Source organism: Calonectris borealis, chromosome 3, assembly GCF_964195595.1.
Source record: "Calonectris borealis chromosome 3, bCalBor7.hap1.2, whole genome shotgun sequence".
Classification (NCBI taxonomy): domain Eukaryota; kingdom Metazoa; phylum Chordata; class Aves; order Procellariiformes; family Procellariidae; genus Calonectris; species Calonectris borealis.
Genome location: NC_134314.1, coordinates 103,237,627 through 103,254,330, shown reverse-complemented (window position 1 = coordinate 103,254,330; position 16,704 = coordinate 103,237,627). Strand labels below are relative to the sequence as shown.

Genomic DNA, 16,704 nt, shown 5'->3' with positions numbered 1-16,704 from the left:
CAACCGTGTGTCTGTGTGTGAGGGGGCGGTGCTCGCTGCAGGCCAGCCCCGCTTCTCGGCAGTGAGCGGGCGGGCGGTCACGGCGGACACGCAGCCGGCGGGGGCGGGGAGCGCGGCCCGAGCGGCCGGCATGACGCCCCGGCGGCCCGCGCTGCCCGTGGCGGGGACGGAGGCGGCGGTGCCGAGGTACGGACCCTGCGCGGGCCGGGCCAGGCCCCCGCCCCCAACAGGTGCAGAGTCCTCCCCCCGCCCGCGGCACCCGCCTGTCCTTGCGGGGCCGGGGCTCGGCGCGGTCCTGCCCGCGGAGCGCCGTGCTGAGCCGAGCAGGCAAGGAGGGGAAGGGCAAGGGGTGCCAGGCCCGGCCCGGCGGCCGGCGGGGGAGAACCGAGGTGAACCCGCGGTCTGCGCCTGCCCGCCCGGCCCGGCGCTCCCGCCTCCCCGCCCGCCGGCCCCCGCGCTCACGCCGCCCGCCCCCCTCTCTCTCCGCAGGGAGCCGCAGGGCGAGTAGCGCTGCCGCGGCCGGGCCAGCCACCTCGGGGTCCATGAGCCGCCGCCAGCCGCCGCCAGCCGGGACTGCCGCCGTCACCGCCGGGCCCAGCTCCCCCAGCCCCGCCGCCGCTTCCGCCGCCGCTCCGCCGCCCTGCCGGAGGTGAGTCCCGCGGCCGGGCCCGCCGCCGCCCGCTCCCCTCAGCGCCGCCCGCGGGCCCCGGCTCCTGTCAGCCGCTCCGGAGAGGGGGGAGAGGCCGCCGCGTTAGCGCCCGCGACCTTTTTTGGGGGGGAAGATGGAGGCCGGCTGGGACCGCGCGTGTGTCCCCCTCAGGGGAGCTGCGGGATGGGGTCCCCCGGAGCCCGCTGAGGAGAGGTGAGGGGAGGCGGCCCCCGCTGCGGCGCCGGCTGGAGGGTCGCGCCGCTTCCTTCGTGCCCCCCTGGAGCGGGGGGCGGCTTTCTTCCCCGGTGACTAACGGCGGAGGCGGGAGCGGGCTGGGACTGGGGCCGGCGGGCAGGCACCCTCGCCCCCTCGGAAAGCGCTACCTGTGCCTTGTTTTTCCTCTCCCCGTAGGACGGTCCCGCGCCCCCCGCTGTGAAGAGAATGGCCGTGACTCTAGAGCAGGCCCAGCGGGTGGGCTGTACCTGTCTGAAAGCACTCCTCAGGTTCGCTTTTATGGTCGCCAATAACCTGGTTGCTATTCCGTCCTACGTCTTGTATTTAATTATGCTGCAGCCTCTCCGAGTGTTGGATAGTAAAAGCTTCTGGTATATCGAAGGAGTATTATTTAAGTGGCTTTTAGCTATGGTGGCTTCCTGGGGCTGGTGGGCAGGATATTCAGGTAAGAATGTCTTATTAATTTAAAATGTACAAATATAAAGATGTAAATAAGTGTTAAAACAGAGATGTTTTTGTATGGGGATGTGTAGGGGAATATCTGAATATAGTGGATACGTGGGATGTTTTTCTTTCAGGTTTCTTACACAGATGCATTGTATTTCTGGATTGAGATGCCGAGTGTACTGAAACTTTTTTTTTTAAATTGTAGGTACAAGCTTATGTGTTAAGTAAGAGTTTTTCAATCGATATTTTGTCTTATAAATACGATTTTTCCTAAGTATCTTGGTCACTTTATTTTAGTATTACATGAGAAAGGTACGTCTCTTCAAAAGAGAGTTGATTTGTACTGTGCATGTAGCTGATAGAGCCAAACTTTTCTTTATTAAGTCTGTGCATCTCTAAATCATCTCCGCTTAAAAACATCAGGACACAAGGCTAAGAAGTTTGACACAAAGCTTGTGTCAGAAGAGTAGGTCTTCTATTCCTTGCAACAGGGACTGTCTTTTCTGCGGCTTCAGAATGGAGGGAAACAGAGGGAACCTCTTTCATACAAATAGTGATACGCAATGTTTCTCGACTGTATGGCTCTTCATTTACTGTTAGCAGAGCTAATTACAGAGTCTGTAGGGTTTTTTCCCCTCTGCATGCTTGCTTTGCAGTTATTACTGAACTTATTTTTGCTTGTTAGTCATAGGCTTATCAAGGTGATGGACTGAACTGAAATATTGAGGGAGGCTCTAGTCTTGTCCTTGAATGCACTGATTTCATCCTGGCTACTGCACTTTGTGCAAGAAAATAGCCATCAATTCTTTGTATGTGCTTAGACCTTGGAAGGGGGAGGAAATGAATCTACTGAGTACAAAATATGAATAGCCTTCCTAAAATTCTTTCCCTCTCTTCTGCCCAGGCTGCATCTGCAGGTCTTGTCCATGTAAACAAGGAAAAAAAGGAATGGCAGCACACAGCTCTGGAGTCTGGTCAGACTCCTGATTAGTCAGAAAGTCAGTGTTGACCCAGATGGAGCGCTCTTTTTGTTAGGCTACAAGAGCTGAAGCCTCTGTGATAATGTGCCTTTCGGTACCCTGTCGTGTGCCTTTCCGAGATGCACAAAGTTTCTGTGGATACTCTAGGTGAGCTTCTAGTTCTTCTTAAGGAGATGGTGGCAGCAGCAGCAAGCTAGATTCTGGTCTATTGGGCTAGAACTGTCGCAACGTTGCACTGCTTCAAAATTGCCTTGCCTGGTACAGCTCAAGCTTTTCCAGATACGCTGTTTTAAAAATCTTTTTATATGTTTGTATTTGCTCATTAAAAGAAGTCCACATAGTATTTGCAGTGGCACATATATTTTTAAAAGTCTGCTTTATGCGTTACAGCACAAAGGCCTTCCAGAAGGAAGGATTGACTTTCAAGGTGTTGTGTGTATTATTAATTGGAAATGGGAAAGTTTATGGGCATAATGGTAATGTTAAAGCCATACAGCATATGACCCCAGGGATTTGCTGTGTATATTGAACGTGTTAGTTAAAATTCAAGCCATTGTCCCATTGTCAATTTTTGAAAGCAGTTTCCTTGGGATAGTTTTACTGCTGACTGCAGAACTGTGTGGTTTCTTTTGCCTATTGCTTGGAAAGTGGTCTTAGCATGATCTGCATATCCTAGAGTCTTCCTGACGCATCTGTTGATTGGTGTTGCTGATGTATCTTGACAATTTGAAATCCTTTGTTTTACAGTCTTGAAATGTCTTAGTATATTTGTTTGAAGTATCATTTATAAACAGCTACACAGAAGTGTTTTCTGGGATGGTGTATGGGTAAGGAGGCCCTTCTTTTCGCTTTTCACTATAAAGCATGGCTTTTGTTTTGGGGAGGATTTTAAGCAAACGCTTGTACGAAGTCTCAGTTTAAATGTATTTTATTTGATATGAAGACGTTAACACATTTTATACTGAAAGCTACGAAATAGCAAGAATAGCTTATTTCTTTGTCTGTTCTTTCTTTACTTTCATCAGTGCTCACCACCACGTGCAGAACAAACCTGGAAAGCCTATCTTTCTGGCTTCAACATATGTAGGCAGAGTAATTTATGTGTCTGTTTCCAGATTGATAGATTTATAAAAGACTGCTGCTTGGTCCCCTCTTTTCATAGAGTACAACATAACTAATTCAGAACTGAAATAATACTTTATTAGAGTTGGTGTCTAAGACTTGCAGTGGTGCATCTGAAAGAGACATTGCTCCAGAATTATTCTGTTTTCAATTCCAAAAACTAAGTCAAAGATAGGCTTCAATATATTCCATCTTTGTAAAAGTAAATACAAAATAGTAGGCATGTATGGGTTCATTGAGAAGATTAAGGATTTTCCTTTTCTTTTGAGTAGCAGAGCTGTTGGTGAGGTTTGGGTTTTTTTGTTTTTCTTCTTGATTGAGAGGGTAACTAGCCAAATAAGTTCACCTGTCTTTTAATTGGAGGTAGTGTTCTGCTTCTGTTGTGTTGAAGGTGTGTTTCAGTTTTTTAATTTATTTACTTTTTCCTCTTCTGAGCTTGGGTCACCTGTTGGGTGAGAAGTGACATAAACCATTTGTAATTAGGAACTTAAACTCAGCCTGCAAAGTAGATTCAGGGCAGACTTTATCCCCCCCCGTAAGTTTGTATGTAATGTGTAGGAGAGAGCTCAACACCAAATGAAGAAAATATGGTGAGTGTTAGGTTTTCCGTCTGGGCTTTGCTGCTGTTGCGTAATTGTTGGAATATTTTATTGAATAAAGCTGGAAGAGCTGAGGAGAACTCATGAACTAGGTCTGCCCTTCTCCTCCCCACCCCCGCATAAACCTGTGTTTTTGTGCTAGGATCCTAAAGGATTTGCCACAGAAATTACATGATCTGTGTCTATATCAGCAGCTCTAATCTGTGCTTTTTGATAAACGTAGGTGTTTCTGTTTGCAGATGCACTTGATGTTACATAAAGAGATAGTGTATAACTGGACAAGCAAAATAAAGAAAGGAATGGGAAGAGAAATTGTAAAGGTCACTCTCCTTTCCCTGATCTTTTTCTTCTTAAGATGCAAGTATGAGAGAGAACTTCGGTATAATTGGTTGCCTTTGATTTTTAAAGGGCAGAGTATGATAAATATCTACGTTGTTCTCTTGAACTCTATAGTGTTTCTCATGAAAAGGAAAACTGAGTGTCTTTTTACGAAGAAATTTCAGATAGTCTAGCAATGTTATTTTATTTTCATATGCTTTCAGAAAGGCCTTCTTATAACTCTTCTAAGCCTTTTTCTTTTGTAAAGGCTTTTTGTATAAATGTGTTGCTCTCATTGTAGGAGCTTTTCAGTTAGGACACTCGGAATCTGCATATTAGTGTGATTTGAAAGGCACCTTTGAATAACACTTCTAAATATTTTCCTGCATTTGTTGGAAGATGCGTTCTAAAAAAAGCAAACTCGAGAGTGCTTGATCCTTTGTTGGCAAGTACCTTTTTTTCCCTATGCTATAATTTGTCATTTAGTATACAAGTAAACCAGAAACCACTAAATAGTGCAGTAGATGTAATGGGAGGGAGATGGAGCATATCTGTAGTGGTGAATTTCTGATGACCTCCTGCTCACCTACAAAACTAGTTTTAAAGCAACCATCTTCTAGATTTGAACTTCTTTGGGCAAATAACTATTGCAGACTAAAGTTTAATATCCCTGTATCTGATCAAATCGCTAATAATAGGACTGCTTAAATATGCTTGGACAAACGGTTTTGTTGTCTTCTCCTACTGTCTTAAATGCAGAAGTTAGCATTAGCCTGTGGTAGTGTTATTGCAGTATTGCAATTGGAAGTCTCTAGGACAGCAGAGTAATCGGTTAGCAATGCAGTCCTGATATTCATGACGCTCATCTTGTGCTTCACTCTGCTCCGCACAGCTCGGTCCCACTGTAGGGAGCGGTGGTGTGTGCCCAGCCTGTACCTCTGGCTGGGGATGGGGAGGAGTTGGCGAAGGGTGAGTGTCTTCTGTCTGCAGCAACCGTCAGCGCTCTTCTGCCTGCCAGGGTACCAGAGAAGTGTTGCATGTGGTCAGCAGGGTTGTGTGCATCTTGGGAGGGATTTCCTTGAGAGTTGTGCTTGGAGTATTTCATACTCCAGCAGCGAAGAGGACAACTCGACAAAACCTTCTGTTTCAGCCTCTTGCCAACACACACAGTCTTGCAGTACCATTGCACAGGTTGGTGGGCTGTGGGCTGATGAAAAGAAGAGTAATGCACCGCTGTTACCACACACAAAAAAGTCTTAGTGGTGTGAGTATGCTTACTGGTATGATGATGCAGTGCGTAATAAAAAGTGAACTAATCCTATGGTATTGCCTGTTACTGTTCTGTGTCTGACATTTAAAGAGTGTCTGTAAGAATTGTCAAGTTTTGTCAAGTGAGGAGAATTTCCCTCTCCTCCTTTGTTATTCAGCCAAGTAGAGTAAAATTGAGGTTTGGATTTTTAGTTGTGTCCCCCCTCCTCTCTCCTCAAGTGATTTAAAATTTATTGGCTGATTTGTATGTATGATTAAGTAGTGACCACTCTCTAATTTTTTCAGCAGTCGTACTTTTTTTTTCTCTAATTCAAAATCTTTGTTTCCATTTCATCAGTCAACAGCCTCAACTCCTCTAATCTAAGAATGCAAATATTTTTGTCTTCCAGAACTGTAAGAGATACAGGTGGAGTTGCTGTGACAGCACTTCCTCGGTGCAGACAGCATGCGCTCTCTGTGCTGCTTCTCATAACAAGTCGGCCCCTCTCCTTAGGCAGGAAGTGCAGCAGAAGCTGGAGAGCAGCAGATGAGATAAAGTAAATTTTTTGCCCCAAATAAGGCAGGAGGTGTTATTTCAGGAAACGTATCTGTGCCTCTAACCCTGCCATTGTTTTCCACCCTCCTCTGTTCCTATAGTGTGATTTTTAACTGGCAATATTTTGTTTTTGGGACTGGTCACTACTCGGAGGACGGGGCAGGGAGGGGCATGGGGGAAACAACTTGTGTTTTTGAGGTCAGGCAGTGTGTGAAATGGAGAAATAAAATTGTTCTTGTTTTGTGTTTTCTTTGAACATGCAAAGATACCTGATGTGACTCAGTAGATTTGGGTGGCAACATACCACACAGAACCTTTTCGTTTATGCTATGGCTATGTGTTGAGTTTCTGGGTAATCCCTGGCTTAAATGCAGTTTTCTCTGATGTGTATGATTTATGTGTAGGTTATGCTGAGATCAAGCAGGGATCTTTGAGTTTATTTTGCTGTTTGTAAGAGGAAGTTTGTGTGTAATTTGTGAGCTGTCTTGATAAGAAAAGGTCAGAGTTGAATGAGTTGGGGACATTGGAGCCATTTCTACTGTGGCCTCAGAGCAAGGGCTTTTTGTGCCTTTGCGTAAGAAGCGGTAAGGAGTACAGTGAACTTACTGTCAACTTCTTTGTGCAAGTGATATGTCTGTTTGTAAAGAGTGCAGTACAGTGACCCTTGTCCTATTTTAATAATATGTAGAATCACATCAGGAAATTCCCATCTCTCCTTTTTGGAACATGAGTTACAGGCTTTACCATACGTCTTTGTAGTTCATCTAGTGTCAGCAACGTGTCAAAAGCAGTAAAGCTTATCTTTCATTTTCCTATTGTATCATTTAACTATAAAGGTTCATTCCAAAAGATTAGGTATTGAAATGCTCTCTGAATTTTATTTGTAGAAAGCTACTGCCTTCTGGCACAAAACTTAGAGTAAAAGCGTACACTGTTGTTTTTTTGCTAGTGGTGGGGTTGTTTGTTGCTATTTACGTTGGTTTTTTTTTTGAGTGGGTTATTCTCTGCTCCTGGTTCACCTACGCTGGATAATACAAAAACTATTGCAAGCATACCAAATCTGTCACATCTGCCTAAGGATAGTAAAGATGAAATTATTGAGGAATACCTATACAGAAAGGTTTGATTATTTACTTTTAAGTCCAGGAATGGCTGTGGGATGCTTCTGAATTAGCTTATGTGCTAACAGCCAAAGGAAGACAAAGTTCTGGGGATTCTGGGTTCTATTCCTGCTTATGGCTGAGTTTGCTATTTTTAGGATGTGTTTTCATCCCTTGTACTGCTTCTGGGCCTTTGTTTTTAGCGTATCTATTCACGCTAGTCATCTTACTTCTCCCTTCGTTGCTGGTTGAGTGCCTGAAAGGATATGACTAAGAATACCTGAGAGATGTGTGTCTGTTCTCTGTACCTTTTCTTGTTCTTTTTCTTGATGGTAGGCTTTTAGGAACCATGTGAAATAATTCCAGGAAAGCCTTTGTCCAGCTCTGTTTTGGAGAAGCAAAATCTTAGGGAGATAAATTCTTTGTCCACAAGTTCTTTGCAGAGTGTACGAAGGAGGAATTTTTTTCCACTTCAACAATGTGATTGCATCTGTGTTGCAACATGTCAGAGATGATGCCTTTGTCAGAGATGCAATTTCTCATTCTCATTTAATGTAACTGTTCTAAAGCATAGAAATTTTAGAGCTTTTCAAGAAAAATGGAGAAAAAATTGGATGTTTAATGTGGGTAAAACTGTCATCTTGTTCTGGGAAATTACTTTTTTAGAATGAAACTCAAACAGATGAACAGAATATGTCACTTTCCCTTTCTCTGTCGGGTGTGTGTGAGGGACAGAGAAGTCTTGCCAAAGGTTAGTTTGGCAAGGTTTTAAGTTGCTGAAAACAGGATCTTAAAAATGGAAGAGTTGTGCAACCTTAATTAGACAGGGTAGTTAGTAAATCCTTTATGGAATATAAGCTTAGCAGTGTAACTTTCCAGTGTGAACTAAGCCAAAATACAGCTCCAAGATATGTAATCTGCTGGCGTTTATTACAGTGGAATATAAACTCTAATGCTTAAGATGACATGTCAAATGCGGGATTGCGTAGGCATGTAATTGCACTGCAGTCACCACAGTTGAGATAATAGTCCAGCCATTTGTATATGCAGTTACTGAAATAAATAAGGCTAATACATTTGCATTCTTAAAAATGTTCCATGACACCAGTGAGGGAGTCTGCATATGAGGCTGGTTGTGTGGTGTTTTTTTTTTTTTTTTTCTTCCTCTCCCCCCACAAGCGTTTTGAGCAGGGAGTGCCACTGAAGAAAGCCAGTCCCAGCCTTTCGGACTCATCCTACCACTGCTGCTTCAGTTTTATTTGCCAAATATTTTAATGACTGTGTGGTGATCTGGATCATGGCCCTGATCCACACTAAAACTACCCACTGCCTTTTTTTGCTGGGTGACTCACAAAACACAGTCCCTAACCCAGTTCATTTTGCGGGTGTGGTCAAAGAAAAAGGTAGGTACAAATAGCAAAGGGCAAGAAGAAGGAACGGCATCTTTTGGTGACAGTACCAGCTTTAATATATTTGTTGAACTACTGCTTACGGCTCCAATTCAAGAGAGCAGTCCTGTGCAGGATGAGGCCTCTAAGTGTGTGAATGAGATGTCACTGAAGGTAGACTTCTTCACCTTTTCTTACTATTTTGTTAACTGGTTAGTGTTGTTTAGACTGGAAAAGTGCCTTCTGCAAAGTTCCTTTAGGGAAGAAAACTAAGCATAGGGTGAGAACAATGGGTTATCATAAACTGAAAACTGGTTGATAAAGGAATAAAAAGACTGGTGTTCATTTTGATGAAAGCTTAGCAGTGGGGTTCCTCTGAAGTTTTGTATGCATACTGTTTGTTAGCTACAGAGACAATTGTAAAGAACTTCAAAAGTACTTAAGCTGTATGAATAGCCAACAAAATGTAGAAGTTGTTCAGAGTTGAACAGTCCGAAGCAATAAACATTTAAGTAAACTAGCAGTTTAGGAAAGAGATTAGTATCATGGTGGAGATAATAAACATTTAAGTAAACTAGCAGTTTAGGAAAGAGATTAGTATCATGGTGGAGAGCTTAGGGAAAGTTTTGGCTCAGTGCACAACTATATTCTGTTATAAAATATGTAAAGAACGAGGTGGAGAATAATATTAAAAATATCAGTGGTTCCACTTCACACTTTGCTGGTTTAGTCTCAGTTGTTTTAAAGCTATTGAAGAGTTAAGAAGGAGCTCTAAGAGGGTCAACAGCTTCATTAGTACAAGCTGAAATCAAATCAGAACAATTTCATTCACAGCTGAACTTGAATTGGAAATGAATTGGACAACTTGGTGATTCTGTTTCCTGGGCAGAAGAGATGCAATCTCCCTGCCTCTGTGTAAAGAAGAAGGAGACTTTTAGTGTCATTGAAAAGTAGACAATTAAAGTCTTTAAGATTTAATAAGACAGCAATGCCTCGGGTTTTTGTTTGTTTGCTTGCTTTTTCCTAAATACTTTCATTATGTCTTTTCACAAATCTGACTTTGCAGGATAGTGTCAATGGTGTTTCTTCTTTTGAATCATACAACATAATCTGAAAACCTACTGTTTAAACGTTATAGTTCTAAAAAGTAAGGAATTGTCCCTATTTACGGAGTCTACCTTAGAGATTCACCTCAGTTTTGTAATTTAAGTAAAGGGGGAGAGGAAAGATTAATAGCTTTGTTATTGCTTCTCACTTGTGTAGAACTAAAAATAGAAATGGTGTTCTAAGAGCAAGGGCCAGCATTGCTGCTGTTTGGGAGGACATGGGTTCTGGAAAGTTGATTCATTAGGACAGTGGCATGAGTGCTTGTGGGTGTGGTTTTTTGGTGACAAAAAGGAGGATTTTGTCTGAGGTTTTTTAATTTAGTTTCATTTGTTTTCTAGCATCCCGAAGTTACAAGCATGTGCACTTTCTGTGAGAGTCTGTAGTGGCTGTTTGCTTGCCAGAACTGGGGAAAAAAAACCCATTAATATTAAGAATATGTGGTTTTGCTTAATTTAAGCATCAGTTATGTTTGAGTGTGGTGTTTAGGGTTGGCCATTGAACACTATTTTAATATAATTTGGTGACTTGGGTATTTTATTATCTATGTAGATAAATGTGACTATTTTAAGCATGGTTTCCTGATGGGATTAAGCTACTTGTTTAACAACTATTCTTTCTCTCACTCCTCCCACACTTCTGATTTGCCTCCTTGCAAATCTGTCTGTGATTGACCAGATGGTTCAGATTTCAGACATAATGGTGTTCTCATGAGTTTTGTGAAAATTGGCAGCTGAGTGGAGGAGAGACCGACCCAAGTTAGTGCCTCAGCTGAAGGTTGCGCAGGCAGATTTGGCCATCGTTTGTCTTGTTTGACATGTGCTGCACGTCCAGCCACTGCATCAATGGTTTTGGGTTTGCCACAGTGCTGGCATATCTTGTCCAGCCCATTGAGGAGAAGGAGGTTAGACAACAAGTTTTTGGGAAACCAGGCTTTGTTACTTCTGCTGCTTCTGGAGCAACGTGTTAATCTGGCAGTGGCAGAGGGTGTATGAAGCAGCATTCTTTCCTTTAGATGATGTTTAGTCCACTTTGCTTATCATAACCTTTTAGATCCAAAAGGTATATGCAGATAACTGCTTAGTCTCAATATTAGGAAAAAGGATAAGGTTGTAAAAGAACTTAAAGTATTGTGTTTTTAAGACTTGCTACTCTGTATATAGAACAGGAGTTGGTGTAGCCTCCTGAAAGGAGGACTGGAAGGACATCGACCTGACTGAAACTCTCAAGAAAGAGCAGTGATGCTCAGATTATTGCAGGCAGGGCAGACCCAAAGAAAAAGTCAGTTATGAATCTGACCCAGGGACACGTAGAAACATGAGGCTCGAGGTGTATTTGCGGAGACCTGGGAGAGAGCAATGGTGTGGGTAGTAAGCAGCATGAGTGTCTGTTAAGAAGAGTTCTGTACCACTGTGTAGCATGTGTGAAGGCATTACATTAGAAACCTCTTGAGTTTTGTACCTGAACCTGTTCTATTTTGATATGCATAAATATATATAGATGGCCTGGCAAAACTCCAATTCTGGTAACTGCCAGTTTCCTTTCCAAATGCATTCTTCTTTCATATCCATTTTTATTTCCTGTGCTTGTCTCTGGCATAAAATTCAGTTGTTGTTTCTCCTAGCAACAGCTTTACTTGGAAATAAATATAACCGTAGCCTGTATATACACTAATATAACACAAAGGACCTATGAAGTTCAGTTTACATTTGTAAAAATGTTTTTAGAGGCAAGTATGGTTAATATAAATGTCTGTTAAGACTCTTGCATGTAGTGGGTTACATGAAAACAAACAGATGAATATAGTTTTGTATTTTAAACTCTTCTATTTGTATTGTCAAACCTAATACTTTGGTCTTCTAACGTAGTAACGTAGGAAGGGAATGTGACAACAGCAAGGCCTTTGCCCGGTAATTCTATTTTCTTGTATGTGTTTGAAGATCTTTTGACGCCTACCTTGGGCTTCTGGAGTTTGACAAGATTTTTACAGGCTAGAGAAGCACTTTTGTCCCTCTTCTGTTTCAGAAGGAGAAAATACTGAAATGTGCCTTTTTTTTTTTTTCTTCCCCCCTTTATTGCGTACATTCTTTGCAAATGTTTTAACAGCCTACTGAACTTTAAAAGCTAAAATGCAGAGCTGAGTTCATGTAACCACGAGTGGCATTGCCGTGCGTCACTGCAGGAAGGCTAAGGGTTATTTGGGTGGCTGTGGTGAAGAAAGAACCGTAGCAGGTGGCCTGCTCCTTCCTTTTCCAGTCCCATTACACCTTTTCCTGATGCTTTACAGAAACAATGTGGTAAATTTGAGTGTCTGGTCCCTTACTGGATTTGCTTTGAGGCAGGGTTTCTTTGAGAAAAGTACGGAGGATTTGGTTGGATAGGTAGAATTTAATGTTTGAAGTGGATTGACCAAAGCTCTTGCTCTGTGGGAGTGCTAGACTATTTCATAGCCTGAATAAATTTATTTTGCCTAGTTTTCTTTTTGTCTGAGGGAAGAGTAATTTGTAACACTTTTGGCAAGTGCTTCATGAGTAAGCCAAGGCACTTGTAGCCACAGATCATGACAAGTTGCATGTAAGTGCTTACAGTGCCTATTGCTACTCACAGATTTAGGAGTATTCACATTAATCATTTAATTATAAAGTGGAATTTTGAGATTTGTAATACCTTCTTGCATTTGTGGCACACTTGCTGTATTTGAAATGGAGAAGTCCATTTCAACAGTCTCTTTCACAACACTGTTGTTCAACCCCTTCATGGGTGCTCTCCAGAGAAACTGCCTTGCAGGGAAGTACTGTTTTTAATTGAAGTACTCTGAAGTCTGTTCTTTTTCCTTTTTTGTTCCCCCAGCATTTGTCTGCTGTCATTTTTACCATTTGTTCCCAATGTACAGAAAACCTTTTTAATCTGAGATGTGGAATTTTTTTTTAATTTGAGGAGGGAGAAGAGAGAGAGAGGAAGAGAAGCCTCAATTACTGTCATTGCAGCAGCATATTTCAAAATTATTAGGATCTGGGTATTTCATTGAAAGGTGCATTGAATATCAGTCTGTGCGCTGAGGATGAAGGGTAGGTATTGGAGCCAGCCATTCAGAATGTTTGAATAAATTTGTTTGTATCGAGTCCGACCATTTTATGTAAAAAGTACTACTGAAACTCCCCGTAAGACTGTCAGCCACAAGTCCAAGGTATTTTTTGCAGTTGTCAGCAGGTGTAAGAGGATTATTTGTTTTGTAATAGTAACAGATGCCAGAGAGCTAAACTTTTTTTAAAATTCGGAACAGTAAACTTTCTGCTGCTGCTTTGAGGTACATCAGCTAGAATAATCTAATGAGGGAGGCTGTTTTTTCCTGCTAATTACTTCATTTGTGGTAGCCTGAGAGTGCCATTAAAGGCATCGCTTCTGATTTTATGATGATGGACTTCTGCTTACTGTCAACCTGAAACTTGGCCACGCGCTTAATTCTTAAGAGTCGCTGAACTGGTATAGGATAACCTGGGGTAAATTTCAATACGGTAAGATGCTTTGCTGGCTTGAATCATTTGCTGCATCATACCCGCAAGAGTACTGGCTTAAGTTCTTGGCTAGAATTATTGTCATACACTTTCCAACATGCTTTTCAAACTTACTGTGGCCTCTTGTTTTAATAATGGGACTTGCATAAACAGAAACATAAAACTGAATATAGGAATTTGCTGTTACGTTCATCTGCATCATTATCTTCTTATTGTTTTATGATTAAATTATTTTGATTAAATTTGTGGTAACTGAACATCATTTTCCCCCGGCCTTTATAAAATCCATTATTTTAAAAAAAAGAACATAGTATCTAAAAAGTCCAAGGGGAAATGTTTTTATAGTTCTTGTTCATGTTACAACTTCTTTGTTGTAAAGACTGTTGTTTGTAGTGTGGTGAGAAGTTTAATAAAGTCCTTGAAACCTAACGGTGCAAACATTTAAGGCTTCTTTTAAAAGGTTTGTCCTTCTGCTTCCTTGCATCTGTATCCAGTTATTTTTTGATTCTTTGCATGCCTTTCATTATTAAGTTTTCCCCTCCACACTGCAACTTGAAAATGTCCAGTGACTTGGTTCTGTTTTGTGGTATATGGCAACGCTAACTCACTGGAACTGGAGGATGGTGCAGAGGTGTATGGGGGGAGGAGAGAATAATGCTGCAGCTGTTTGATTAGTAGCCAGTTTTATGGCTTGAGGATATTGATTTTTAGATTATGCTACTTCTGCAATCTGTTTGAATATGTATTTCTGTTCTTCTGATCATTCAGGCGCTCAGTAGCTCTGTTTTTTCTGTCCAGAGTTGACTGAGTTGAAAAGGTTTAAATGGTCAATGTCATTCAAGTGGAGACAAGCTCCTCAGTTCCGAGGTCACTGTAGGGAGACAGTAAATAAATGCACAGAATGGCCTTTTGCCTTTCCCATGTAGGCCATTTAAGAGAGATAATCTAAAAGTAAATACAAATACATCTGGCACTACTTTTACGTGGTGATTATTTGTACCGTATCATGAGCTGGGCTGAAAAACGTCAGCTGTATAACGAGGCAGTATCAACAGCATTTTGTAGTAACTTAGGCAAGACCTGAAGAATATGAAGAGGTAGCTGCGAGGTAACTGAACTTGATTTAGATAAGCAGAAGGTAATGACCAGAGCTGGGATATAGGGGTGGCCTTACCACATTCAGAATCTTGATTTCCAGTAATAGGATTGTTGGTTTTCTTGACTTGAACCTTCAGCCAGTGATTAAAGTAATGCAGTTTGCTTCCGTTAGGAGGAAAAATTGATGAAGGTCTGGTATTTTTTTGAATCAATATGACTTATTTAAAGGATATATGCAAAATCATGTTTTTCTGAGCCCAGTTGGATTTGAACACTGGGAAAATGGTTTCCTTGCTCAGTAGTGTAATTACGTTTTTTTTTTTAACCTAGCACATTTTCTGAAAAGCATAGTCTTAGTTCTTACCTGTAGTCACTCTGGCAGCTTTTCTTGATATGTACCCTTTTGTCTGTAACCCTTGTCTGCGCCCAGTCCTGGTGGTACAGTTCTAGAGCTAAGTAGTTGAACGCTCGGGGGCTGATCAAGTCTTTTCATCGAGCTAGTTAATTAGGCTTGGTAATGAATGCAAACTCTCACTTGGAGTTTTAGGCAAGTTACACATCTTGTTTAAAGAAAAAGTAATGTTTGCTCACTTCCAAACCTATTACAGTTTTCTGCTTCCTGTATTTGATAAATCTCAAGGCACTTCAGAGAATTTCATGGGTACCAGAAAACCCTTGATTAGTTACCTCTCTAGCTACGATATAAGTACACTAATGTGCTTTATTAGCTTCCTATGAGAAATTGCTCTCCCTCTTTTGCAATCCAGTGCCAATTTTCTGCATTCTGCATGTCTTTTACCTGAAAGAGCCTCTTGTATAGCACTCTGAAAAGTTTATGGTCCCAAAATATACAGTAACTTAAAATTTGCAGTTAAAAATGGAAATGAGACCTCCAGCTCGTGTCTTTTCATTGCTAGCTAGCCTCTCCAGTCCCTTATGCACTAGGTAATAACTAAATTCTGTTGAGTTCTTCCGCTGTCCCCAGAAAGACTTGATATTCCATGGCCTTGGGATATTTGTTGTAAGATTGCTGAATATGTCATGTTATTTCTGCAGCTGTGGTTTTTTGGGAAAAACATCTGAAAAGCTTCTGGATGCTCTGGTTTCCTTGAAATGATATAGGAAGCTTGCAATCTACAAATCTTAAAAGGAGAGGAAATGGCCATCTCTTCCTGGGCAGGTTCATTGCTATGTGCCACCAGATACTTGCTCTTAAAAGCCATACTTCGAACTGGCCTGACTTGGAAATCTAAATTAAGTAGGAGCAGAATCATCCGTATGACTAGAACTGTGGCTTTCCAAATACCTCACTTTTTTTTTTTTTTAAAAAAGAGCCAAACAGCAATTTTTGCAGAACTTTGTTGTAATAGAGCTTGCTCCCTCTTAAATAACAGTGAAAATTTTGTGTAGTCTTTATCAGGAGTTCATTTTGCGCAGTTCAACAGTTATTACAGAATATACTTAAACTTTTTGTAACAAGTTTCTTCAAGTCTTATGTGTCACTGTCCAGAAGCAGTAAGGACTCAAATCTGTCCACTTCAAAAGCAAAAGCAAAAAATCTAGTGTGGGTTACATCCACCTATTTACTTATTTATGATAATAGATTATTCTTCTCTTTATTTCTTTAAGCCATTAGACTCTGCTCATGTCTTATTTTCTTCTTGAAACAGAATTACAGATTTTGCCCAATTATTTATTTGAAGGCTTGCTTCTGTCTTGTGGGTGCATTTTTTTTCAGTGGAGTCTTTGTCCCGTTTCCCCAGGATTCATATTATTCTGGACTACACAGTGCAGACTCTATTTCTGTCGTATAAAGAAGAAAGCTTGATTCCTAATAGAAAGTCCTGTGGTGTTGCAGTGTGCAGCTCTGCATAAGCGGCCAAACAGTTGAATGGAAACTGTGGGAGTCTGTGATCCTGTACGGTGGCTTTTTGAGTATTAGTTTGTTTTAGCCAGCTTGCACTAGGCCAACTAGTTTGCATCAATCTCAGAGTTAACAGCTGAGGCTGCAAAGCAGGTTTCAACCATTCCCCTTGCTTTGAAAGAAGTAGTCCTCTCCCTGGAGGAAACAGGACTGCTATTTCACAAGTAATTTGCTTTGCATAGACCATTACCCTAATTCACACAGTTGGTTTGGATATACTTTTTTTTTGGTGTTGATTACACAATCTGAAAAGTATCCCTTTACTTAGGGCCTGGGTGTATTCTCTGGGCATTGTCTCCCCTGGAACCTGACTGGGAAGATCTGCTTTTGTCCTGTATCTATTAGCTTTTTAAGGCTGTATGATATGGTAGCTGTACTTTTTGAGCCACCTTAACAGTTGAGGGACGTGAAGTACTTTATGA

At 41.7% G+C, this 16,704-nt stretch overlaps 1 protein-coding gene across 2 annotated transcripts in view; it reads left to right on the top strand.

Moving 5' to 3' along the window:
* The first annotated feature begins 573 nt into the window (after window positions 1-573).
* LPGAT1 (lysophosphatidylglycerol acyltransferase 1) overlaps window positions 574-16,704 on the top strand; it is a 65,853-nt gene continuing 49,722 nt past the window's right edge. Inside the window, exons 1-2 of one of the 2 annotated variants that reach the window (XM_075147038.1) lie at window positions 574-649; window positions 1,061-1,328. In XM_075147038.1, the coding sequence (XP_075003139.1) occupies window positions 1,091-1,328 (238 nt within the window). In that variant the 5' untranslated portion in view covers window positions 574-649; window positions 1,061-1,090. Of the gene's footprint in view, window positions 650-761; window positions 863-1,060; window positions 1,329-16,704 lie in introns of those variants that run through there. The other variant, XM_075147039.1, reaches the window with a different exon arrangement.